At 37.2% G+C, this 27,908-nt stretch overlaps 1 protein-coding gene across 1 annotated transcript in view; it reads left to right on the top strand.

Moving 5' to 3' along the window:
- ZSWIM6 (zinc finger SWIM-type containing 6) overlaps positions 1-27,908 on the top strand; it is a 225,416-nt gene that overhangs the window by 136,005 nt on the left and 61,503 nt on the right. Inside the window, exons 2-4 of the mRNA XM_025270496.3 lie at positions 1,373-1,729; positions 18,731-18,879; positions 22,413-22,563. Of these exons, the coding sequence (XP_025126281.1) occupies positions 1,373-1,729; positions 18,731-18,879; positions 22,413-22,563 (657 nt within the window). The remainder of the gene's footprint in view (positions 1-1,372; positions 1,730-18,730; positions 18,880-22,412; positions 22,564-27,908) is intronic.

The following is a 27,908-nucleotide window of genomic DNA, read 5'->3' as shown; positions in this document are numbered from 1 at the left end:
GAACTGAATGGTGTGCCAAAAAGAATTCAGGATAGCTCCCCATATTTAGGGGAAAGGAGTGAGGGCAGTTTATGCCCTAACCAGACAGGACAGGACTGACTGACTGCGGCCAGTGGCAGCAGGAGACAGTTTTCAGTTGGCTGTGAGCTGTAGCTAAAGCTATCCATGAGGAATTGCTGCTCGTGTGGCTTGAGTGTCTCATTGCTGGATCCTTCGAATCAGTGCTCTGAAGCTGTTGGTCATGAGGTTGTAGAGAATTCCTTTGTGGTTCTAAGTTGAAGCTATACAGCCTGGGTCCCTTGCTGCTTTGTGATTTTGTGCACCCATATGTGCAAATGAGCATGTTTGTACCAGCTTTACTCTGTGTGATGAGCTTTCCTGATGGCTCAGTTGGTAAAGGATCTGCCTGCAATGCAGGAGACCTGGGTTCGATCCCTGGATTGGGAAGATCTCCTGGAGAAGGGAAAGGCTACCCACTCTGGTATTCTTGGCTGGAGAATTCCATGGGCTCTATAGTTCATGGGGTCACAAAGAGTTGGACACAACTGAACGACTTTCACCTTCACTTGCTCTGTGATAGAAAAGAAAATCATCATTGTGAGCTACTTCAGCGATGGTGTTGGCTTCAGGTTTTGGTGTGCTTTGCCGTTCCCCAGAGACACTGCTATACTGGGGCTGCCTAGAATAAAGGTAGAAGGAAGGGGAGGAGTTTGTTGAGAAGAAAGCTGAAATGACCTACTCTATTTTAAAAAATTGTTTAAAAAAGGTGGGATGGTGAGGGAGAAAACTACTTGATTTTGGTCAAGTAGGAAAGTGAAAGTGTTAGTCACTTAGTCGTGGCTGACTCTTTACAACCCCATGGACTGTAGCCCTCCAGGCTCCTCTGTCCATGGGATTTCCCAGGCAAAACTATTGGAGTGGGTAGCCATCCCCTTCTTCAGAGGCTCTTCCCAACTAAGGAATTGAACTGGGATCTCCTGCATTGCACGCAGATTCTTCACCGTCTGAGCCACTATACCACAGATTTAAAATAGTGTAATGATGGCTTGTTGAAGCTGTGATCTAGGTATAGTTTTGATGTGGTATATGTATATACATATATATAGGTGTGATGGTGGTGTACTGCAGTAAGTGTTTTCATATGGCTGGGTAAAATACTTGAGCATGTCTGTTAAATAGCTTTTTTTTTTTTTTTAAACTTGTAAGATGCTGGGGGAGGGAGGTTTGAGTGACCTGAATGTCTTTACTTGAAAATAAAAGCTGTCATATGTTTTTCTTACTGCTGTCAAGTACTACACATTTCAAAGAATTAAAATATTTTGTAGCATCTGAATGCAGAAGCTGAACTCTCTCCTCCCTTTCTTTCATATAGGTTTCCACTTGAGTGGCACAGTGACAGAACCTGCAATACAATCGGAGCCAGAAACTGTTTGCAACGTGGCCATCAGCTTTGATCGTTGCAAGATTACCTCAGTGACCTGCAGCTGTGGAAACAAGGACATATTTTATTGTGCGCATGTTGTGGCACTGTCTTTATACCGCATCCGCAAGCCAGATCAGGTCAAATTGCATCTTCCCATTTCAGAGACTCTCTTTCAAATGAATAGAGACCAACTACAAAAGTTTGTACAGTATTTGATCACAGTGCACCACACAGAAGTTTTGCCAACTGCTCAAAAATTAGCAGATGAAATTCTTTCCCAGAATTCTGAAATCAACCAAGTACATGGTGAGTATAGACAGCCATTCTGTAGCTTGCTTCTTGGGATTATTGTTCATTTATAAGTTTAATTCTTCTATATAAAAGTAAATTAAATATGAATTAGATCATCAGCATTGCCCTTAGGTAGCTGAGGATTTAAATTCAGTTTTGCATCTTAAAACATTTCTTCTGAAGTGTTCATTCTTGAGATACCAAGCCTTTTATGCTCAGAAAGATCTCTCATTTGTTAAAGCTTGGCTCTTAAACATTTATGTTTTATATTAATACAGTTTTATCAAATACTAGATATTGGCTATGGTAAACACAAATTCACCCTTGTCAGCTGTTGTCAGTAAACTGACTTACATGTATGCAGAATTTTTTTCATTTTCTTAAAAGTGTATTTTCCAAGGCATTAAGTTTCTAATATGATACTGCATGTTAAGAAATAATTTATTTTTAGAAAACTACTAAAATTTGTTTAGACAGAGTTTAGGATATGACTATTATTGTGTATAAGAAATCTCAAAAAGTTTCTTTTAAGTCTTTTATACACAGAACTTATCTCACTTATTTGTTAGCATGTGTATCAGCTGTCTACATATAGTTGAGATATGAGACCAGTTCACTCAATCCTTGACATAGAAAGTGTAAATGTTTAAGGAAAGCAATTTGAGCTCACTTCCTAAAAACTTTTTAAAATTGTGAGACGTAACACAGAAAAGTGCATAAAATATATATGTGCATATTAACAAAGTGAACCAACACCCAGGCCACAAAATAGATCACATTTGGTACTTGAGAGGGTTCCATGTGTGCCCCCTTACTTTGAGTCACCAGCTACTTTCTGTTCCTCATGGTAACCATTGCCTGATGTTTTTATGGTAATCACTTCCTTGGTGCTTTGTGTTTTAATGTTAACATCACTAAACACTGGTTTAGTCTTACCTGATTTTAAACTTTAGGTATCTGACGTATTTTTTTTTTGAATTTTATTTATTTATTAATTTTTGGCTGTGCTGGGTCTTCATTGCTGCATGCAGGCTTCTCATTGCAGTGTCTTCTCTTGTGGAACACAGCCTCTAGGGCTCAGTAGTCGTGGCGCACGGGCTTAGTTGCTCTGCAGCATGTGGGATCTTCCCAGATCAGAGGATCGAACCCATATTCCCTGCATTGGCGGCAGATTTTTTACCATTGAGCCATGAGGGAAGCCCCTATCTGACTTCTTTCATTCAAAATCATGAATGATTTGGATAATCATAAACATCATCTCATGTTTATGAGATTTATTTACATTGTTTCATGTACCTTTTAGTTCATTCATTTTCATTGCTCTTAAGCAGCACTAGAAATACCAATAGAAGTGAACCACATGTATAATTTAAAATATTTAAAAAGAAACAAGTAAAATTGATTTTAATAATGTTTATCTCAATATACTTGAAAAAGCAGTTCATATTCATATTAGTCTAACATTCATAAATTCAACAAAAATATTTATATATTTCACTTCTTATTCACATTATTCTTTGAAAATCTGTTTTACACTTAACCACAAGCACATCTCAGATCAAACTCTAGCCACATTGCAGGTGTTCAGTAGCCACATGGTTAGTAGTGACCTTATTGGAACAGTAGCTCTCTAGAAAGTATTCTGGGTATGAGGACACCATGATTTATTTGTCCATTTCACTGTTGATGAACCTTGTTTTGAATAAAGCTATGAACATTCTTTTGTAAGTCTCCTGGTGTCTTATGATACTTTTAATATGTCTTTTATGTCAGTGGAAAATCCATATAACCATATTTCTTCTAGCGCTCTGCATATCAGTCTCAGTCTCAGCTTTATTAAAGTAGCTGTTACAAGGTGTATAAAGCATTTTACTTGGTAGAATCTGCCAGTGTTGAGTAACAGGATGGTAAACAACTCTGCCACAGAAGTACCCTGGATCCACCAAAAGCACATGCACTCAAGGACTCTTTAAGTTTAAGTAGGCTTCTGCTCTGTCATACCGTCTGTCTCCATTGTGTTACTGTGTGAAAATTCAGGCCAGCTAACAGTCATCTCAGAGATTTCTCAGGAGCCTGTTTGTGGCTTCTTATTAAAACATTCACTGAAGGCAGAAGAATAGCATATACCATTTCTTCAAACTTTTATGCACTCCCTTTTTTTCCTTTCTTTAAAATTCATATAATCCACTTGGTCATTTAGTTCTCAAAGTTTTAGTTTAACCAGAGGTCCATACCAAGTCAGTTGTTTGTTCTGCATCTGTCTTCCTTGTTTTAAAGGATAGCAGACCCCCAAATTTCTTATCTAAAAGCTTTTAAAATCCATTTCTGCGTCAAAATAGTGAGATTAATGAAACAATCTAAGGTTGGATGTAAGAAAGTATTCACAAGACATTATATTTCTTTCAGACTTTCTAAAATTAGAAGAAAAAAACTAAGGAAATATCAAGGACAGAATGCAGGTTAGCTTTAAACTGAATGTGATTTTCAGATAACCGTTGTATGAGAACAGCTCCACGAGAGCAGTGAACTTGAGCAGTTTCTCCTGCCAGCTTTCTCCACTTAATTTATCATCACATTTGCTCCTAGCCTGGAAATGGGCCAATTACACAAGCTGCCTTCCTGCTTTCCATTCTAGTGTGACAAGTGGCAAAAAAGAAGATAGTTAGAAAGCAGGCCGTGACCTTAAGTGATGAAATGGGAAATCTGCTCCCTGGAGGGTCTTATTTTAACTGTTAGATTGATGACTTAGTAGGGGGTGGGATTTTTAAATGTTTTGCAGTTATTTGACTACATGGTCCCACCTGCCTCCAGACATCTGCACATTAAGCATCCTCTGACTCATTTTTTAAGCAGTATTTTCATGGTTTTGAGAATGTTTTTTTCTTTGAAAAAAAAAATGTCTTGAACATGAATATTAGGAAGAGTTCATTTTTCTGTAAGGAAAAGCATCACTTTTACCTAACTAGATAAATAGAGTTAGGATAGGATTTAGATTAGATTTTGTTAGCAGGTATCTTAAAGAGAATGAGGTTTATCTTATCTAAATCCTTTTTAAAAGAAAGCCATAATACAATTTTTAAGTAAATGCAAACTATGCTGCTAACAGTAGGTTTTTCCTTTTTCTTATGAACTTGTCCTAAAGCTTCTTAAAATTCTATTAGTTGCTTTACTTACTATTTTGAAATATTTTTTAAAGAACTTTATGCTAAGGAATTAAAAGTTTTTTCAAGTCTATTCCAGGCATATTGTTCCTGATAATTTCCTTGTAAGCTACATATTGCAAATTTATAATTGTAATACTTTGTAGATGAAGAAACCAAGGAGAATGGGTTAGTGACTTATCCAGGATCACAGATTGAGTAAAAGTAGTTGAAATACAGACTTAGTTATTGTAATTGTTCAGTCCTTGTCAGTTTTTTACATTTCATTTTGGTTTCATAAAATTTTCCACATAATTTTGATTAGATTAAATCAATTATTGTGTGCTAAAAAGTCGCTGTAAGGTAGTTAATTGATGTTAATGGCCCTCCAGGGAGATTGCCAGTTGCCATTTTGCGTTGATAAGCAAAATTGTTTACCATGGTTTTATATTATAATAAAACTTGCTAGCTTCCATATCCTCCAAAAACAGAAAAGCTATTGTTTTTTCTCAGTGCTTAGAAATTTACTGATTTCTAAATGCTAACCTGCTGTCTTGGTTAATTCATCCTAGCTGTTTTTTGGTCTTTTATGCTTCTTATTAATGTATTATAAATTAGTGAATTGTGGTATCTGGACAGAACATTGAAATCTGGAGACCTAGAGTACATTATTATCTCTGCTGTATATTACCTGTGTGACCCTGGGTAAGACTCATTTCTCTCATCTTTAAAATGCTCATAATCTTCACTAGCAGCATTGGAAAAATCTTGGTCATACTTACATATGTAAAATATTAAAGAAAAGATAAGAGTTTATGTCATGTTGGGGTACCCATAAGTAGTCATAGTTAAAAAGAGAAAAGAAACCTGTTGGGGGATGGATGATAACAGAGTTGGAGGTCAGCTTGCTGTCCTCTGACTCTCTGGCATATATTTCCTCTTCTACTTTTTCCTCTTTTGCACTTCCTTTTGGGGACTTCCCTATGGGATAGTGTGTACTAGGCAGACTACGACAAAAAGGGACAGATGGAGTGTCACCTGTGGCATTGGTCTCTTCTTGGACCAGAGGGAAAGGATGTCATTTCTGTGGCCCTTTTACCCCCAGTGCTTGAGTCAGTTCCCAAAGTAGGCTAGATTCATCCCTCATTTCACTGTCGAGTGTCTAGAGATACCATCTCAGTCAGCCAAATGTAGAAGGCGTATACAGTTGACCTTTGAGCAATTTGGGTGTTAGAGACATCAACCAACTGTGCAGTTGAAAATCCACATGTAACTTACATAGTTAGTCCTGGGTGCCTGCAGTTCCTCTGCACTCGTGGTTCCTCGTATCCACAGTTCTTCTGTATCTGCAGTTCTGTGTCTGTGGATTCAACTGGGGATTGTGTAGTATTTAATATTTATTAATACTGTTGAAAAAAAATCCTCTGCAAGTGGACCTGTGCAATTCAAATTCAGTTGTTTGAGTCAGTTCTATTTACATGTCAGGTAAGGTTGACACATGACATGTAAGATCTTTTCCACCCCTGATTCTGTGACTGGTGGTAGTATTTTTACACAGACACACACAGAAGGACCAATGTACCTCTTATACCCAAGTGTGCATTTGTGTGTTGTTCTTCCATCAGACATTTAGTTTTGTTTCAGCATGGTTTTGTATAAAACTAGCAGTATAAATTCCATTCATGCCTGCCTGTCTTGCTTAATTTAGCCTTCAAATACTTCCATGTCCCAGCCGTTATATATATCAATCCATTCAGTCTCTCCCAGATATTACCAAACAACCGAATCTATTCAGCCATCCCATGTTTGTTGTGTAGCTTATTTTTACTTGATTGTAAGCTCCATCAGGGCTAGAACTATGACCTGTATCTTTTGGCAGCTTCCCTAAGGACAGTATTTAAGAAGTAATGGACACTCAAAATTAAGTAACAGTGTCCTTTATTATGTAATAAAGGTCATTTATGACACACCCATGCATAGTTAAAAATCATACTCGGTGGTGAAAAGCTAAAGCCTTTCCTCCAAATTCAGGAATAAGACAAGGATTTCCACTCCCACCACTTCTATTTAATGTAGTATTGGAAGATCTCACCACAGCAATTGGACAGAAAAAGGAAGTAAAAGCCATTCAAATTGAAAGAGAAGTTAAATTGTTACTATTCACATAGAAAACCCTAAGATTTCCACCCAAAAGCTAATAAATGAATTCAACAAAGTTGCAGGCTTCAGGTTAATATACAGAAATCTGTTGCACATCTGTACACTAATAATGAAATATCAGAAAAAGAAAGTTAAAAAAATAATGTCATTAAAAATTAAATGGAAAAGAATAAAATACATAGGAATAAATTTAACTGAGTAGGTGAAAGGCCTGTACTCTGAAAACAATAAAACATTGATGAAGGAAAATGAAGATGATACACAGAAATGTAAAGATATTCATGCTCTTGAATTGGAGTGATTAATATTGTTAAAATGGATATACTGCCCCAAACAGCCTACAGATTTGATATAAGCCCTATCAAATAACAATGATATTTTCCACAAAATTAGGACAGAAAATCCTAAAATTCATTGTTGTTGTTGTTGAGTTGCCAAGTTATGTCCGACTCTGTGTGACTCCATGGATTGCAGTATGCCAGGCTTCCGTGTCCCTCACCATGTCCTGGAGTTTGCTTAAGTTCATGTCTATTGAATCAATGCTGCCTTCCAATCATTCCATCCTCTGTTGCCCTCTTCTTCTGCCTTCAATCCTTCCCAGCTTCAGGATCTTTTCCAGTGAGTTGGCTCTTCACATCAGGTGGCCAAAGTGTTGGAGCTTCAACTTCAGCATCAGTCCTTCCAGTGAATATTCAGGACTGATTTCCTTTAGTATTGACTGGTTTGATCTCCTTGCTGTCCAAGGGACTCTCAAGAGTCTTCTCCAGCACCACAGTTCAGAAGCATGAATGCTTTGGTGCTCTGCCTTCTTTATGGTCCAACCCTCACATCCGTACCTGACTATTAGAAAGACCATGGTCTTGACTATATGGACCTTTGTTGGCAAAGTGATGTCTTTGCTTTTTAATACACTGTCTAGGTTTGTTGTAGCTTTCCTGCCAAGAAGCAGTTTTCTTCTACTTCCATGGCTGCAGTCACCATCCACAGTAATCTTAGAGCCCAAGAGGAAATCTGTTACTGCTTCCACCTTTGCCCCTTCTGTTTACCAAGAAGTGATGGGACTGGATGCAATGATCTTAGTTTTTTTAATATTGAGTTTTAGGCCAGCTTTTTCACTTTCCTCTATCACCCGCATCAAGAGGCTCTTCAGTTCCTCTTTACTTTCTGCCATTAAAGTGGTATCATCTACATATCTGAGGTGGTTGATATTTCTCATGGCAATCTTGATTCTAGCCTGTAACTCATCCAGCCTGACATTTCACATGATGTGCTCTGCATATAAGTTAAATAAACAGGGTGACAGTAAACAGCCTTGTTGTACTCCTTTCTCAATTTTGAACCAGTCAATTGTTCAATATAAGATTCTTACTGTTGCTTCTTGACCCACATACAGATTTCCCAGGAGACAGGTAAGATATTCTGATATTCCCTTCTCTTTAAGAATTTTCCACAGTTTGTTATGATCCACACAGTCAGAGGCTTTAGCGTAAAATTGATATGCAGCCACAAAAGACAGAGAATTACCAAAGCAATCTTGAGAGAAAAGAACAAAGCTGGAGCTGTCACCCTCCCACTCATCAAACTATGCTACGAAGCTACAGTAATCAGCACGGTACTGGTACAGAAACCCGACACAGAGGTTAATGAACAGGATAAAGAGCCCAGAAGTAAATTCACACACCTGTGGTCAATTAATCTACAACAAAGCGGGCAAGAATGTAAAATGAAGAGAAGGCAGTCTCTTCAACATGTGGTTCTGGGAAAGCTGGACAGCTACATGTGAAACAGAGATTAGAACATTTTCTTCCAACATTAAAAAAAAAATCAAAATGGATTAATGACTTAAATGTAAGACCTGAAACCATAAAACTTCTAGAAGAGAACATAGGCAGAACACTTAAGACGTACATTGTAGCAATATTTTTTGCATCTGTCTCCTAAGGCAAAAAAAAAAAGCAAAAATAAATAGAACCTAATTAAACTTTAAAGCTTTTACACAGTAAAGGAAACCATTGGCAAAACAATAAGCCTATAGAATGGGAGAAAATACCTGCAAATGATATGACTGACATGGGATTAATATCTAAAATATACAAATAGTTCATATAACTCAATATCCAAAAAAAAAAAAAAAAAAACCCATTCAAAAAAATGGATGAAGACCTGAATAGACATTTTTCCAAAAGAGAAATATAGATGGCTAATAGACACATGAAAAGATGCTCAAAACCACTAATTGTTAGAGAAATGCAAATTAAAATAGCAGTAAGATATTACCTCATGCCTATCAGGGTGACCATCATCAAAAAGTCTGCAAATAACAGGTCTTCCCTGGTAGCTTAGTGGTTAGGAGTTTGCCTGCCAGTGCAGGAGATATGGATTCGATCATTGATCTGGGGAGATCCCACATGCTGTGGAGCAGCTAAGCCTGTGGCCACAACTGCTGAGACTGCTCTAGAGCTCGAGAACCACAACTCCTGAGCCTACATGCCACAAGTACTGAAGCCCAAGCCCTAGAGTCTGCTCTGCAACAAAAGGAGCCACCACAGTGAAAAGTCTGCACATCGCAACTAGAGAGTAGCCCCTGCTCACTGCAGCTAGAGAAAAGCCTGTGCAGCAACAAAGACCCAGTACAGCCATAAGTAAATAAATAATTTTTTTAAAAAGTCTACAAATAACAAATGTTGGAGAGGATGTGGAGAAAAGGGAACACTTACACTCTGTTGGTGGGAATGTAAACTGGTGCAGCCACTTTACATTAGAGGCATTACATTACAAACAGTACAGAGGCTCCTAAAAAAAAAAAAAAGAAAAACTACAAATAGATTTAACAATGGAGTCACTCCTGGATATATATATGCAGCAAAAAAAATAAAGAGTAATTTGAAAAGGTACATGCACCCCAGTGCTCATAGCAGCACTGTTGATTTAGAATAGCTGAGATTTGGAAACAACCCAGCTTCCCTGGTGGCTCAGCTGCTAAAGAATCCTCCTGCAATGCAGAAGACCTAGGTTCGAACCCTGGGTTGGAAAGATCCCCTGGAGAGGGGAATGGCTACCCACGTCAGTATTCTGGCCTGGAGAATTCCATAGACTACATAGTCCATGGGATTGCAAAGAGTCAGACACAACTGAGCGACTTTCACTTTAAAGTGTCCATCAGTAGATAATTGGATAAAGAAGAAGGGGTGTATGAATACAAGTGGAATACTACTCTGTTATAGGAAAATAATGAAAGCTTGCCATTTGTAGGAACAAGGATGGACCTAGAGGCCATTATGCTTAGCGAAAGACAAATGCTCTATGATATCAGTGATATGTGGAATCTAAAATATAATAATAACAAATGTATACAGCAAAGTAGAAGGAGACATAAAGATATAGAAAACAAATTAAGTGTTACCAGAGAGGAGAGGAAAGGGAGGAGGGTCAAATTAGGGTTATGAGATTAAGAGATACAAAGCACTGTATATTAAAAAAAAATGTGTACACCTGTGGCGGATTCCTGTTGATGTATGACAAAACCAATACAATAAAGTAATTAGCCTCCAATTAAAATTAATAAAATGCATAACCTAAAAAAAAATAAAAAATAGATAAACAACAAGGGTATATTGTATAGTATAGGGAATTATAACCATTATCATGTAGTTACTTTTGATGGAGTGTTGTCTATAAAAATACTGAAACCCTAAAACTAATATAATATTGTAAATCAATGATACTTTTAAAAAAGTAAAGATATCATTTTTAAATTCCGTTTTCTTAGAATTTGGAGATTTATTCTTGTACATATGTTCCAAATATGAGTGAGAGACAGTTGGAGTCGTTTGACAGAGGCTTCATGTCACATCTCTCTTCATTTTGTTTCCCTGTGGATGGTCATATTCATGTAATTGGGCTTGCGTTAGCAACCAGTTTTTCAGTTATCCCAGGGAGATAATTTGGTTATTACAAGCATTATCCTTTCTATTGTAGAATGTTCTGGCATTGACAGTTGGTGAAACAAAGGTATGACCTACTAGTGGTGGTCAATTTAATTAGCAAATCTATAGGAGAGAATTAAAGTTGCTTTAAATGTGCTATCTCAAAGTGCAGTAGTGTGAAACGTAAAAGTAAAAAAAAAAAAGAATACATGTGGAAAAACGTATAGAAGTAAATGAAGATAAAAAGACAAGTAGTCATTGGCTCTCTTAGTCTCCAATAACTCCCTTATTCCCCCAAGGCAGCTGCTGCTGATAGTGTGGTTTATAGTGTGTGAGGCAGTTTTTTGGTGCACACACAAGTATGTAATTTTTTAAAAACAGTTTTAAAAGTTTTTTTGTAGTTTCTTTTTTTTCTTTTTCCATACATCATGAATACTTTATCTTACTAGTACAAAAAGGTCTGTTACTGTGTTAAGTGCTGTGTAGTATTACATATTATGGGTCTGTTGAATCATTAACATACCAAATGATTTCAAAATTGTTTTCATTTTTTTCTACTATGTGCAATTCTACTGTGACCATTCTTTTTGTATGTGTGAATTTGTGCAAGTGCTTTTGAGTAATAGATTCTTTGTTAATAGTAGAAATGCCAGAACAATTGGTATGGGCATTTTAAGTTTTGTAATTACTGCCAAATCTCCCTTCAAAAATGACCAGTTTTACCATTAAGTTTTAATTAGAACTTGATGTTTTCATAATATGATTTAAATTTCTTCTAAAAAATTGTTGAAATATACAGTCATGCACACATGATCATCTTCATATGGAAAAACATCTCGTTTTAGCAGAAGAGAAGTAATCTTTTGGGAGGCGTCACATCTCTGACCCAGCAGGTATACGTGATACGGTAGTACAGAAGCAGCCAAGTTACTTTTAGCTCGATATCCTTTATCCTTTCTGTTTTTACCTCCAAGTCATGCCTTCTCTCATACCCTACAGTCATCTCTGACACTACCCGACTCTCATAATTGTCAGTGGCTTGTTACCAGCTGTGATCAGTTTGCTCACCATCCCTCTCCTGAATGGAGGAGAAGGGAACAACAGAGGATGAGCTGGTTGGCTGGCATTGCCAACTCAATGGATATGAGTTTGAGACACCTCCGGCAGATGGTGAAGGACAGGGAAGCCTGGTGTGCTGCAGTCCGTGGGTCGCAAGTTGTCCGACAGCACTTGGCGACTGACAAGAACAAGTCTCCATGTTGGCTCTGGGGGCTTTTGTCCCCGTGTCCCTCACTGTGGGCTTTTCACCCCTCGCGCTGTAAGAGTACTCAGGGTGTTGAAGAACTTAGAAGTTCGACAGCCTGCATGAGAATTCTAGTCCCTTTGCTTTCCAGCACTTTTAGTGGAGGGAAGGAACTAAATCTCCTCAGGGCTTAGTTTTCTTACGTGTAAAACATAGTCTGTAAAGAGTGCCTATTTCATAAGGTCAGGAGAGTTATAAAGGGGTAAAGTTAAGTTGCGATTATCCATCATTGTGATGTGGCAGTTGACGTGAGTCTTCAGCTGGCGGTGGTATCGTTGAGGAAAATAATTGTGAAGTTTTTTAAAAAAATCTTTGTTTCTTTTTTTTTTTGTGGAAGTGTTGTTCTGTTTTATTTTTTTTTTTTATTTTTTATTTTATTTTTAAACTTTACATAATTGTATTAGTTTTGCCAAATATCAAAATGAATCCGCCACAGGTGAAAATAATCTGAGCAAATCATTCTTGAACCTTGCAATCATAGTAGATCTCTTTTAATAAATCAGAAGAGTCAGGTTATGTAAAAATGAGACTTTCTGAGAACTTTGCATTTAATTATTTGTGTACCAAGTAATTGCTAATATATTAATATATCTGTTAGTTAGGTTATGGAAAATGACCTAACTCTTAAGCACTCTATGCTTATATTCTTCATTTTTTAATGAGCATTAGTGAATGTACAAGTGTTTTATTGCTCTTTATCCATATAAAATACATGATTATTTCTGTACATGAATAAGTATATCACTGGAACTTCTGAAGTAAATTAAAAAATAATAAGAGATGAGTAATAAAGTCAGGTGAGAGGAAAAGAGTAGAGGAGCTATAAACCTTGACAGGCCTATTTGAGTTCCCTGAGCTATATCCTGATTACAGTGCTACTTATTTATTTCTTTGGCATTTAGTTGAAGGGAAGGTGGCTTGTTGAGGGAGCAGAGGCTGGCTCATGCCAGGACTCCCTTTGTCATTAGCTTCCAGGCTAAACAGGTTGTCCTCTAACAGCTCTTAGAGAGGATACCACACTGCATCATGGCAGTAGAATTACATGGACTGACCACTGAGAACAGGTGATGAAGGATCTGGCTGTTTCAGCCACCACAAAATTGTATTTGGAAACGAAGACATTAGTTACTGCCTTGAAATGAGGATTTCAGTAAGAATAAAATTTAAAGCTTTTCTCAAGTGTGTATTTATTCAGTACACATTATTACATTATTTTTCAGTGGTCTTCTAGTTCTTATCCTTGCTAAAGAAAGATTTTTTTTTTTTTCCTGAACCTGTATCACTGAAGTTTGCTGCGTTGCCTTTTCTCTCTCAGTGCCAATGTTAGATGTCAGGATTTTTGCCTTCAGCTTGTAAGACAGGTGTACCAGTGTCTTTGTAAGCCACAGACTTAATGTTTCCTATCTTTAATAGCAGGCACTAAAACTGTAGGAGATGGCATTCCTTTATAGGTCCTGCAAAAGAGGCTGAATTAATCACCTCTGCAGTGTAAACATCTGCTTCCTGCATTCTTCCTCTGTAGACTGAATTTGACAATTTAATTTTAACAACAACAAAAAAAGAGCACTCTTAAATGTAAATGCTTAAAGCATTATTTGGACAACCATGGTACTGAGGCAGTTAGGTCACAGTTAAGATGAAGATGTAAACTAAAGCCTTTCACTTTTTGTTTGAGTTTGTTTTCCAGCAGTTTTAAGAAAAGAGAAATAATTAAATTCCCCATTAGAATACAAAGCTGTGAATAATTTCACATACCAAACATAGCATAAACCAGTTATTGAATATGTCTTAATATTTCAGTTTAAAATTTGCAGTGTGATTTGGTAGTGTCCAGTGCTTGGAAATGACTGTTTTTGTGATAAGAGACAGATACCTTAGTCAATAGGTCTTAAATTTAGTGTACTTTAGTGAGTACACTGGACCCTGAATACTTTTCAATCCGAAGATCCAGAATATGCCACCATGTTTGAGATTCCCTCCAAATACAGAATTGTGTTTCCCAGCCGTACTTCCCATCTCCACGGCCCCTGCCTTGTTATCGGTGGCAAGGATTCTGGTTCAGTAGGTCTGAAGTGGTGCCTAAGCATCTACTTTTCACAGTGTGCCTCAGGAGTCTTGATACATTCCTGATCTTGAGAACTGCTGGGGTAAGAGTTTTGATACTGGAGTAAATCAAAGCTAAAACAGAACCAAATCAAGTAGCAGACAGGGAAGGCCAGAGACGGACAGTAGTCCTGCACGTTTGTGAACTCTCCTTTGCTCTCCTCCGATGGCATTATGTAACCAAGGTAGGAGAGTGAATCAAATTCATACACTCTGGCTGGGAGCAAGAGCCAATAAAACCGTTGCACTGTGTTCAACAGATAATTTCACTTTCCCTGAAGGCTTGAAACTTTGTAAAATTAAGCTTTAGTCATAAAATGCTCACAAAGATTAATTACACAGTTGTAAAAGTTATTGAGTTTGTAATTATAAATATAAATACGGGTAAAAAATATGATAGTTTTAAAACACTTTAAAGGACCATTTAATTTATATACCTAGATTCTGGTTCCTGCCCAATGTGGGTTATATCTAATAGCAAATGTATAAATGCTTGAATTACGTTTCTCTTTGCCTGCCTTTCTCAAAGCTAAATTCTGAGAGGTTTGTCTTTGATTATAGACAGCCATTAGTGAGTAGAAATAAATCTTGCACATCTACATTTTATGCAAGGCTTAGGCAATACTTTAATGCATATAATCATGACATGTTAGGATTTAAGTGTTTAGACTTTAGCATTAAAGTTTAATAAATAAATATCCTCTTTTGGGAGGGTTGTTGTAAACATGAATTTCCTGGTGTATAATGTAAAGTGTACGTGTCTTTTTTCCTAAAATGTTGAGTTGTGTTTATTTTCCTAAAATGTTGAGTTGTGTTTTATTTATCAACTAATTACCTTTGTGTGCATTCTTATGACTAAATTGTTTTCTGCATAGTCACAGAAAATTTCTAATTTTTATTACTTAATTTTTTATTCCTACATAATAGATTAGGGCTGAGGAAACAGAGGCCTGTCTTTGTGCAGGTGTGTGTCTGTGTCATCTTTCTCTAGAATCAAAGAAGTGAGCTGGATTAGGGGTTGTGTATCCCAATGGGATACAGATATAACCCCAGTAGTTAATTAGCTCTTCACAATATTGTGTGTTCTTAAATTTTCCTGTAAAGATGAAACATATCTGATAACAGATCCCAGTATTCTTCCTTAAATTTTTTTTTGATTTATGGTTGACAACTGCTGCCTTGATGCTTTCAGGGTTCAACTTGAGCTCCAAGGTTCTGGAATATATTCTTCAGCAGGGGAGAGAACTGGGAGACTGCATTTGGCAGTGTGTGCTGTGGACAGACAGGTCATAATCACTCTGGACCTGTGTTTCTCCTTCTATAGAAAGGGGATCATGAGCTATACTCACCTCCAGGGGACATTGAGAGAGAAAATGAAATCTAATTCATGTGAGGATACTTGAGCAGTAGTTTGTTTTTGATAGGATTTCCTTCCTTGGTAGGAGTGGAATATATTTATATCTTTCTCCCTCCTTCTTTTCCTCCCATGCCTCCCTACTTGATTGGCTGATAGTGGCTCTTGCCCAGCCTTTAAATGTTGGCCTTCCATATGGTTCCATCCTAGACAATTTTTTACCCTGTACCGCATCCCATAGTATATCTAGCTCCGTACTTTAAATCCTTTCCCCTCTTCTTGGCTGAGTATCTCAGAGATACTTCAAATTCACCACATCTAAAGCTGAACTCATGGATTTCCCTGGCGGTCCGGTGGTTAAGACTCAGAGCTTCTACTGCAGGGGGTGTAAGTTCTATACCTGGTCAGGGAACTAAGATTCTGCATACTGAGAGGTATGGCCAAAATATTAAAAATAATAATAATCAAATCTGTATTCATGATGCAAACACTGCCCCTCCCCGAAACCTGATCCTGCTCTGGTGGTCTGTGTATCAGGGAGTGAGTTGTCCAGTGTTTTATCTAATTGTATAATCCAGAAAACCGTCTCTCTCTGAGTTCCCTGATCACCCATATCTCAGGTATATCTTTCCATTGCAGTACATAAAGAATCTTCACATTCATTTTTATGGCTGCTTAATACTCCATGGTCAGATCAGATCAGTCACTCAGTCGTGTCCGACTCTTTGTGACCCCATGAATCACAGCACGCCAGGCCTCCCTGTCTATCACCAACTCCCAGAGTTCACCCAGACTCAGGTCCATCGAGTCAGTGATGCCATCCAGCCATCTCATCCTCTGTCGTCCCCTTCTCCTCCTGCCCCCAATCCCTCCCAGCATCAGAGTCTTTTCCAATGAGTAACTCTTCGCATGAGGTGGCCAAAGTACTGGAGTTTCATCTTTAGCATCTTTCCTTCCAGAGAAATCCCAGGGCTGATCTCCTTCAGAATGGACTAGTTGGATCTCCTTGCAGTCCAAGGGACTCCGTAGGACTGTTGAAATTGATGTGTATCAGAGCAGAACATTTTTTACTTTTTAGAGTATTCTTTTCTTCTACTTTTTATGACCTTGTTGTGAATTACCATTCCTTACTTTTAGGGAGAAAAAACAAGCTCCTCCCTTGTCAGTGCTCTCTGGCCCTTCTTCTGTTCTCGAGTTGTCTTGTGTTGCTCTTTGCCCTCATCCTCTACTGTTGAGTTGTGTGGACAGTATCTTTTGTTTCATCTGCATACCATGTTCCTTTCTGCCTGAGACCTCTGCCTAAGCTCTTAGTCTCACATGTAGATTCAGTGCTTCCTATTCCTGCCTTTAGTTATCTTCTAATCTACTTAAGGCAGATCTCAGCTCCATATGCTTATTCTGCCAATCCAAGGCCAGGTCAGAGCTCTCTGATAGTCTCCTGGCTCTTTGTGCTTTTCTATGAATAATTCATTTATTCTTATATATTTGAATGGGTGATTACATTGGTATTTGTTTCACACACTTAAAGCAGTGTTTCAATAATAGTAGATTGCAACCCATTATTCATTATGAAATCAGTTTTTAAAAATCATGACGAGCCTTTAAAAAGTGAAATAGTACAGAAAATATCAGACCTTCTCACTTTTACAGAAAGGATATTTTTTGATCATACTTTTGCTTCAGATTAATAAATAGATGTGTTCATATAAGTGTCCAGATACACAGGTGTATTGGGTATGGTATTAATTATGTTTCTTACTGTGGCTCTTAGTCAAAAAAGTTTGAAAGCCATTGAACTAGATAATAAATTCTGTGAGGACAGCAATTCTATTTTGTACCCCATTCCATCCCTGAGTCGAGCAGAGGGCTCTCAGTAAATATGTTTTCTGAATGAATGAATGCACACTTTTTCAGGGAGGTTCACAGACCAATTCTTGCTCCTAGAGACTAATGGAACCTGGTCCCAAGCACATGTTAGTGATTATTTCCTTGGCCAAATGAGTCTGTGTAAGATGGGGAGGGAGGAGGGAGGAGGGTTCAGGATGGGGAACACATGTATACCTGTGCGGATTCATTTTGATATTTGGCAAATCTAATACAGTTATGTAAAGTTTAAAAATAAAAATAAAATAAAAAAAAAAAAAAAAAAAAAAAAAAAAAAAAAAAAAAAGAAGTGTGGAACCATATCTACAGATTTTTTTTAGGGCTTAATAAGCAGATGAACACTGTTAATGAGAGGTTTTAGATTCGTTTTTGTATTACTTAATGAATCTTAGGCCTTTAATACCATTTTATTTTATTAATAAATACAAAACAGTTTTCACTTGCCTAAATATCCAGGTAATTTTAATTTCTAAGGTAGTCTGCAGACTGTTACATAGATGTTATCTTTTGTGTTTACTTCAGCAATAAAATATTTACGCAGTTTGGCAAGGTGATACTATAACCTGGTTTAGTACAACAGCTGCACTGCCTGTTCCCAAGTGGCTTGATTTCCCTTTTCAATCTTTGGTTTTCTGCAACTAAAGACTTATGTCAGCATGCAGTTTATACAGCAGCAAATAATGGTGAGAGCTTCTTGAATTAACAGAGTAAAGAGAAATACTCTGCTGAGTTTACTTGGTTTCATATTTTTCTAGTGTCTTTGAAAAACATTTTACAAATAAGTCTACATAGCAGAGTTTTATAAACACAATATATTTACAATGAGACATTTTTGTGAATTTTTATATTTTTTAGAGAACCTGTAAATTCATCTCCTCATGTACAGTCTCTGATGTTAAAAAAAAGGAAACATCTCAGCTCTTAAGTCATTACCTTTCAGCTTAGCACAGAGCAGCAAAGTTCTGCATATAAAAGAATAATTTCACACTTATTTTCGGTCATACATTTGTATGTATATTGAGATTGGATTAAAAAGTATTTAGGCAAAAAGTATAGAATCTTAATTCTTTTCAAGTTTATTGTCAGAGTCCTGTTAGCACAGAGTTTTTATCTAGCATATGTGTTATTTTTTCTTTCTATTTCTAGGTGCTCCTGATCCAACAGCAGGTGCTAGTATAGATGATGAAAACTGCTGGCACTTAGATGAAGAGCAGGTTCAAGAACAGGTTAAACTGTTCCTTTCCCAGGGCGGGTACCACGGATCAGGGAAGCAGCTTAATTTGCTCTTTGCAAAGGTATGACTTTTTATTTTTAAAGAAATATTCTGAATATATACATTTATAGAAAGTATATACGACCATGTATAGAAAAAGATAAAGGCTTCTTTGTAAATTTTTTTTTTTTAAGAAATGGGAATTACCTGGCAGTCCAGTGGTTAGGACTCCACACGTTTATTGCTGGGGCTCCAGTTCAGTCCCTGGTCAGGGGTGACTAAGATCCTGTCAGCTGAGTGGCATGGCCCAAGGGAAAAAAATAAAGTTGTAATCAACCATTAGAGACTTCTGTGTTGTAATGCAAGCATTAATTTACTTAGATGTCTTTAGGTAAGATATGGGCCATTTTTGTCTTTTTTTAGTTCTTATACAATTTTGAAAAACTGTTCAATACTAAAAATAGCTTGATAGTAATTGAAATGCCATTTTTTTTCAGTTTTTAAAAAACTTTTCTGGTTAATTTTCCCAAATAGAGCATAAATTTGAATATAGTCCTTAAGATATGCTTTGTATAATTAGTTTAATGTTAATATTTTAAAATTAGTTTCAAGAACGTAAACTTTGGAGAAATAGAAACCTGGGTTTAAATCTCAGTTCTAAAATCGTGAGTGTGTATATCTTTGCAAGTTATTTAAGTCAGTTTCCTCATGTATAAATTTAGGTAAATAATAGCATATCCCTTCTAGTTGTTGTGATTATGATGTTATATGATAATGGTGTCTTAACAGTAGTTGGGTCTTGGTAAATGTTAATTTTCATCACAAATATTTGATCGCCTAAAAGACAAAGTTATCTTCAGTTCATTGTGAACAGAAGCTGTGTCTGTTGCTTTACACAGAACTTTAGTACCATGAACACATTTCTAAATACTGGATAAAATGCTTTTTAAATAATGTTAAGGCAATGTCTTTTCAATGGGGGTGCAGCCATCATTATAGATAATGAATTCAGATTGGTTTTAAAGGAACAGATAACTATGTTCATTGATACTTTTGTTAAACAATTTCTCTCATATTCATAGTAATTAAAACCTTTTGTGGGTAAGTTTAGTCACTCAGTCATGTCTGACTCTTTGCAATCCCATGGACTACAGCCCACCAGGCTCCTCTGTCCAATAGGATTTCATAGGCAAGAATACTGGAGTGGATTGCCATTTCTCAGAAGAATTAAAGTAAACTGTTACTGCTTATGGCCAAAAACTAGTGTATTCTGATTAATGAAAACCCTTTAAATAAAGCTTTAGCCCAGGATTTTCCTGGCAGTCCAGTGGTTAAGACTCCGAGCTCCCACTTTGGTGAGCACAGGTTCCATCCGTGGTCAGGAAGCTAAGATCCCGCATGCCATGCAGTGCAGCCTTTAAAAAAACTTGTATCTCATATACCATGTATACATTGCCAGTTTTTCAAGAATTATAGTAGTGGCTCAAACAGGAAAGAATCTGCCTGCGATTCAAGAGACCCAGTTTAATTCCTGGGTCAGGAAGATCCCCTAGAGAAGCAAGTGGCTATTCACTCCAGCATTCTTGCCTGGAGAATCCCATGGACAGAGGAGGCTGGTGGGCTACAGTCCACAGGGTCGCAAAGAGTCAGACACGACTGAGCGACTTTCATTTTTCACTTTCAAGAATACATCTAACTCTAAAATTATTTCACATGACTTAATGAATCTTTGGTAATTCATAGCACTTCAAACTCTTGTAATGTGTCAGAGTCAACAGTCTGAAATTAATTACCTTTAGGCTATATAGATGTACTTGAGGGTTGATCAGTAGTTCTGGGTTTATATGCTTAGTAGTAAAGCATTTATTTTCATTGCTGTTGCTAACTGAGTAGTAGGTTAGAAATTCATCAGGGAAATAAATAATAAATTAAATCTATAACGTGAAGAGGTAATATTAAAGGTTTGGTGTATTTAGACACACAGTAAGTATTTCTTAGATTCTTGTATCAGTAGAAAGTACACTGCGGCCTAGTGGAAGAAGAATTAGATGGGCCTGCAATTGCTATTTTTATCTATGTATATATGGTGTACACATTATATATGTTACATGAAGTAACAGCAACATCTAATTTTCAAAATGGCATAATTTCCAGAGTTAAGACAGATCTGGATTCTGATTCCAGTTGTTCCTCTTGTCCTTTGGACAAGTTACTTCACTTCTGAGGCATGGCTTTATAATTTGTAAAATCAGTGTTATAATCTGCCCTACTTATTGTGGATGTTGTGAAGATTAAAAGGAGAAGTATAAATGTAAAACTCTTTAGCAAGATGTCCAACAAATGGCAACTCCATTTCTTTCTGCTTTTTAGTACTTCTTAAGATTATTGAAACAGTGCTTCTGGAAGCACACTCTTGTGATTCAGTGTAGAAGTGCATTTGAGTTCTCTACAAGACTCAAATTCTGAAGCCTGTGGAGAGGTGGTTCCATTACTTCTCAGGGTACAGGCCTGAGGCAGAATATATTGACCTAGAGGTTTAGGCTGCTTTATTAAAGATCTCCTATTTCCTCCTCCATTTGGCTTTCACATAGAAAGAATTTTGAATAAAAGGACTCTTCCCCTCTCAACTACTACTTATGACCTTGGTCTGCTAATTTCCTATTCAGAGAACTGGCGTTCAGCTTAGATTCCTGTTGTTGAACATACAACATTTCACACTTTAGGAATGGATGGATTCATTAGGATTTCCTGTAGAGCAACTTAGCCTTATATTTCCTTCTTTGCTTTCTCATTTATCTGGGAACTATTAACAGAAGGATAATGGACAGAGCTTGATGTTCCAAAACAGAGAAGCAGAGTTAATTTATGAAGTCACTTATGATTCTGCTATAAGGATTGCTCATTTGGAGCAAAAGAGTTCTTGAACTTACACAGCCCTGAACATTCCATTGCAAAAACAGTCCCATCTGAATGAAGAGAAGTATGTGTTGCTCTTTATGTTGAAACCCTTGGTGAGAAAGAATCTAGTGCAATTACTAATTTACCTCAAAAACGAAGGACTTGTACAGCTTGTGCTTGAATATACTAAAAACCACTGAATTGTACAGTTTAAATTGGTGAATTGTATGTATGTGAATAAAGTTTTAAAAAAAATGAAGGATAGATGCTATTACTGTAGACATCATTAGATCAGTTTAGAAGATCTCTAAAAAGTTTTTGGTACACTTCTTTAGACTCCATTACTCTGGTGGTAGTGCAGTCAGTCAGGGAGTTAAGAAGGTACCAAATGATTTGTCTTGTTTGTTTTGGTATTGTTGCTTTGCAGTCTGGCAAAAACATTTTTAGGGGGGAATTGGGAAGTTAAGCAATTTATTTTTTCTTTTGTGGATTCAAAAACACAATTTTAAAACAATTAGTGGTCATTCTTTGATTAAATTGCCATTGAGGACAAAGGCTTATTTTTAACAACTTTTGTTTGCTTAAAAAGGATGGTGTTAAAAGAATCCACCACCACCACCACCCTAACTTCCCTCCCCAAAGAAGTAAGGTGTACTGTCTCTGTATTACTGTTCATTTTTTAACATTTTTCTGAAGGTATTTTTTTCCCCCCACTAGGTGCGGGAGATGTTGAAGATGAGGGACTCAAATGGGGCCCGAATGTTGACTTTGATAACAGAGCAATTCATGGCTGACCCTCGTCTGTCACTTTGGAGGCAACAAGGCACTGCAATGACTGACAAATACAGGCAGCTCTGGGATGAGTTGGGTGAGTGTAAATCTTCTGATGGATTGCCATTGAGTTGTATGTGGCTGAAGCCTGGGATAGAAAGTGGAAAAAGCATGGTCAGAATATTGCAGAAGAGAGAGCTGCTCTTACATGAACTTGTCGCCAGTGTACACTGGCTAGGACAGGGAGAATGAAACATTTGCAGGAATCAGTCTTGGCAGCGTTTGGGGGGAATTGTCTGATGTTGAGGAAAGCAAGCACAGGCTCTGCTTTTAAGTATTTGGGGGGGTGGGGAATGTGTATTTCCAGATAGGTATTTGGTACAATAGAATTGATTATTCGTTTCCAGACTAATATTGTAATCAATTCAGCTGGAATTTGGCCATTTTCCCCTTTTACCTACATTAAAGTTATTGAAAGTAACTTGAGTCATCATTTTTAAAAATTATTCTCAACTTAGATGAACTACTGATTGTCAAAATGGAAAAGTCACAGCAAACTCTATAATTTTTATTGCTTTCCAAATCCATGGTGGTAAAGATGTAAATACAGCAGGTGGTTGAAAAAAATGAGAAATCCACTACTTGTGTTTACTGAGAAATTTGCAGAGATGACTCTTGTTACTCAGTACTCATTGCTAGAGAAATTAATAATGAATTTGTTGTCTATTAAGAAATCTGTATGTGACAAATGGAATTTTTGGCAAATATTTTGTCAGTGCCTGTTTTAATTTTATGTTCTGGATATTTATTAGAAGGTTTGGCTTCCCTTGCGGCTCAACTGGTAAAGAATCCGCCTGCAACGCGGGAGACTTGGGTTTGATCTCTGGGTTGGGAACTTCCCCTGGAGAAGGGAAGGGCTACTCATTCCAGTGTTCTGGCCTAGAGAATTCCATGAACTGTATAGTCCATGGGGTCTCAAAGAGTCAGACACAACTGAGTGACTTTCACTTTCACTTTCTAGTTTCAGTGAAATTGAATAGTAGAAGTCTTCATACCTTCACCTTCTGTCTTCCTCTTGGCTATTGATAGACCACATCATGCTGTTGATCCCATGCCCAGACCAAGAAAGACTTGTCTGTAAAGGTATCAGTTATAATGTTTGGAAGGGACCTTTGAGATGAACTGCTTACAGATAAGGAAACTAAAGTCTGAGGAGGTTAGGAAACTTCCACAAAATGACATAGTGTGACCCTTTAAGGTTATACAACAAGATGGTAAACAGTTGGACATCAAAGTTTCCTTTTTCCCATTAATAGGATGTGTGTTCAGGAACTGGTTTGTGGATGACAGCTCCTGTTTGTTTTTTAACATGTGTCTGCTATTCCCCAGCGTTAAGATACTTGTTGACCTTTTCCCGAAGTATTTTTTACTAAGTGTCTTATAATAATTTCATCTTAGTACTTTCCTTGGGTCACCAGAAGTAATGTTAGTGGCCTTTCCGTCAATCAGGATTTAAATCAGTCTGTAACTATAGTAGATCCTTTTGGTGTCCTGGCAGGAAATGTTTGGGAGCTCAGTGTGGTAGTTGGAGTACACAAGTGTAATGTGTGGTTTAAACAAAAATTTTTATAGAATACTGAGTGATTTATAAGTAAAGACTCCTCAGTTTTGTAACTCTATAGTAAGTGTTGAATTGACTAGTTGGTTTATGGCAGTAAAAAGGATTAACATTTAAAAAAAAAACTATAATGAAGGGAATCATTTCAGGAAAAATTATTGGATTGATATTAGATGAATAAAATTTAAAGAGCTTTGGTACTTAAAGAAGCTTAAAATTACAAATAACTAATTAGAAAGAAAATATCAACTAAATATTTTGGTTACCAAAAAAAAGTACAAGTGATACAGTTAAATACGATTTTCAGTGTTTACATTTAATCCATTAGTTGTATTTCACTTTTGCAAGTTGGCCTTGAAAATTATGTACTTCAACTCCCAATCAAAAGTATTAATTCTCATTAGGCAGAAGTTTTCACTAGCTGATTCTTATTACACTCTCTGATGGACTACCTTTCTAATTATGGACCAGGCTTTATCCAAGTTCTTTGATTTCAGCCCAAGATGAAGAATACATATTCTTGGCCTGTGTTTTCTTTTTTCACAAATCATGCCCCCCGCCCTGCCATCCAGTCATTACTAGACTGCTGTAAATTCTGCATACTGTGATGGTGAGCAGAGGTCACTTGCCATTTTAATGAAGTCTAAGTTCTGCGAAGAATCTCACGTGGGCGTAACAGTAGCTCTCAAATCTTAACATTCATTCACCAAAAAAATTAACTAAAAGTTGCTTCTGGACTACAAAAGAAAAGGATTTTGCTTCTTCAGAAAATGGGGGAATTTGACTTTGTGCCCCTGCACAGGGCTCACATTGCTTCAAGGCTCTGCTTTGGAATTAAATGCTGAGCACTGCCAGATGCCAGACATTGAGAAGAGGCTGAGTTTTGTCGGCAAATGGGATCTGCAAGTTAATTGGTGTTTTCTGCAGGCTTCTGGCTGTGAAATGAAATTGGAAGCCCTTTAGCCACATGGATAATACAGGACCTGAATACAAATGTCACATGTCACCATCAGGACCCACTGTGAGACAATAGTATTCCCACTCCAACACTGCACCATTACAGATCATTTAAATATGGGGATTACATTTAAACTAAAAGCCCCATTTGCCTTTTACTGCAATTTAAATGTCCTCTTAGCAAAAGCTAAGTGACAAATTAAATGAAAAAAGTGCCCACATTTTTAAAGCTGTAATGCAAAACAACCTTTTATTGCTTCTCATGTGCCACGAATGAATCATTATACTTGTCAACCCTAAACCAAGCCATAATTGGAGCAGCTACTGTTATCAAAGTAGGGCCGCTCTGTGACAGCTTAATAAAGCTGAAACTGTTAAATTAAATCTCAGATGCTTAACTCCTTAGCACCGGTGGATTCGATGGGTCCATTTCTGGCAATGGCCAATACACCAGGAGGAAAAAAATTCCTGGCATGAAAGCCTTAATCTGATGAAAGTGTACAAGTAAGAGTATCTCAGCCAAGTAACTGCTTCTTGGCAGAGAGATTCAGAGGCATCAGTTGTCAGCCAGATTACAAAATTTTATTTTTCTTTCATAGGATCAGATACCCCCCTTCCCCAAGATTTACAGTTTTTTTGAGTATATGTGATTTATTAAAATGCAAGTGCTGATGTTTCAAAGTTAGTTTTAAAAAATAACCTATTCATTTAGTTCTTTCTTTCATTCAAATAAATGCATGCGATCTTATTTGAGGTATCAATAGGCCCAATTTCTTTGCCCCATTCTCTGGCTAACAAAGGGATGATTATGCTCAGTTCTTGTCTAAAATAAATGCCTATGATATTCATTTGGTCTGAGTTAATGTTTTTGATTTATGCTGTGATTTTCATAATGTAGTATGAAATAGATTCAGATGCATACTATTAAGATCCCGTGAATCAGTTTTTCCTATATTAATTTTGCTTTTCTCTACTTGATGTTTTCTTACACATCTGACAGTCTTCTCAAGATGAGTGTTGTATCATGATCAGCTGTGAGAACATGTATATATTAAAATCTTGAGACAGAAATCCCAGTGCAGCGGGAGAAGCTGCATGTTTGGTAGACATGACACATGTCTGGTAGAGCTATAGAACACATACCTTTTCAGTTGTGTTCTTTACTCCAGGCAAATTTTCTGGAAAGCAGATCACAGAAATAACCCTTGGCTTTCAAGGAACAGCCCAGTGCGGATTGGTGGTGAGCACACCTACTGTTAGCCCTAATGGCTGACTGTTTAGCACACTTAATTATTGTGGGGGTCTTTAGGGATGAGGGAATATATTGTAACCTCTTGTCTGTGTTGATGGGTCTCTTGCCTTAAATGTCTTCTTAGGCCGCAAGTTTACTTTGCTTCATAAAACTATAGGTTATGGCTGCCAGTCTATTAAAACTTAATTAAACTGGACGTCATTAGAGGAAACAGTTAAATAAGATTTAATTGCAGTTTTATCACAGGGAAAAATCCTTAAATTTTCACTTTCATAATATGTTGTATGTAATACTTTTCCTCCAGATTTTAAACTTTTCCTCTGAGCTGAGTCATCTGTTTTGCTCTCTGTCATGTAACCTTGTTTCTTTGGGAGAGGTTGGGCTGCCATCACAAGGGTCTTACTGCTCTGAGTTTGCTCACTTGGTTCATAAGAACAAGGTGGTATCTCTGAGTTTTCTTCAAAGCTTTTGATAGAGACACCTAACTGTGTGTGGGTAGAAATAGCCATAGTTAGATTTTTTAGTTTGCATTTCCTTGTATACTGTTATTGTGTTTGTGTGTGCTCGGTTGCTCAGTTGTGCCCGATTCTTTGCAACCCCAAGGACTATAGCCTACCAAGCTCCTCTCTGTCCATGGAATTTTCCAGGCAAGAATTCTTTTTTTTTTTTTTTTTTTTTATTTTTAAACTTTACATAATTGTATTAGTTTTGCCAAATATCAAAATGAATCTGCCACAGGTATACATGTGTTCCCCACCCTGAATCCTCCTCCCTCCTCCCTCCCCATTCCATCCCTCTGGGTCGTCCCAGTGCACCAGCCCCAAGCATCCAGTATCGTGCATTGAACCTGGACTGGCGACTCGTTTCATACATGATATTTTACATGTTTCAATGCCATTCTCCCAAATCTTCCCACCCTCTCCCTCTCTCACAGAGTGCATAAGACTGTTCTGTACATCAGTGTCTCTTTTGCTGTCTCGTACACAGGGTTATTGTTACCATCTTTCTAAATTCCATATATATGCGTTAGTATACTGTATTGGTGTTTTTCTTTCTGGCTTACTTCACTCTGTATAATAGGGTCCAGTTTCATCCACCTCATTAGAACTGATTCAAATGTATTCTTTTTAATGGCTGAGTAATACTCCATTGTGTATATGTACCACAGCTTTCTTATCCATTCATCTGCTGATGGACATCTAGGTTGCTTCCATGTCCTGGCTATTATAAACAGTGCTGCGATGAACATTGGGGTACACGTGTCTGTTGTGATCTCTCCATTTTCATTTCTAATTTTATTGATTTGATTTTTCTCCCTTTGTTTCTTGATGAGTCTGGCTAATGGTTTGTCAATTTTATTTATCCTTTCAAAAAACCAGCTTTTGGTTTTGTTGATTTTTGCTATGATCTCCAGGCAAGAATTCTGAAGTGGCTTGCCATTTCCTACTCCAGAGGATTTTCCCAGCCCAGGGATCAAACCCACATCTCTTGTATCTCCTGCATTGGCAGGCAGATTCTTTACTACTGTGCCACCTGTGAAGCCCCATACTGTTATTGAGCAGTAGTTATAATAATATTCCTTGGTAGGGTGCTGGATAGATTGAGTGGGTATAAA

This window comes from Bubalus bubalis, chromosome 19, assembly GCF_019923935.1.
Source record: "Bubalus bubalis isolate 160015118507 breed Murrah chromosome 19, NDDB_SH_1, whole genome shotgun sequence".
Taxonomy (NCBI): domain Eukaryota; kingdom Metazoa; phylum Chordata; class Mammalia; order Artiodactyla; family Bovidae; genus Bubalus; species Bubalus bubalis.
Note: the sequence above shows the minus strand (reverse complement) of the source record. Positions and strands in the feature narration are given on the sequence as shown.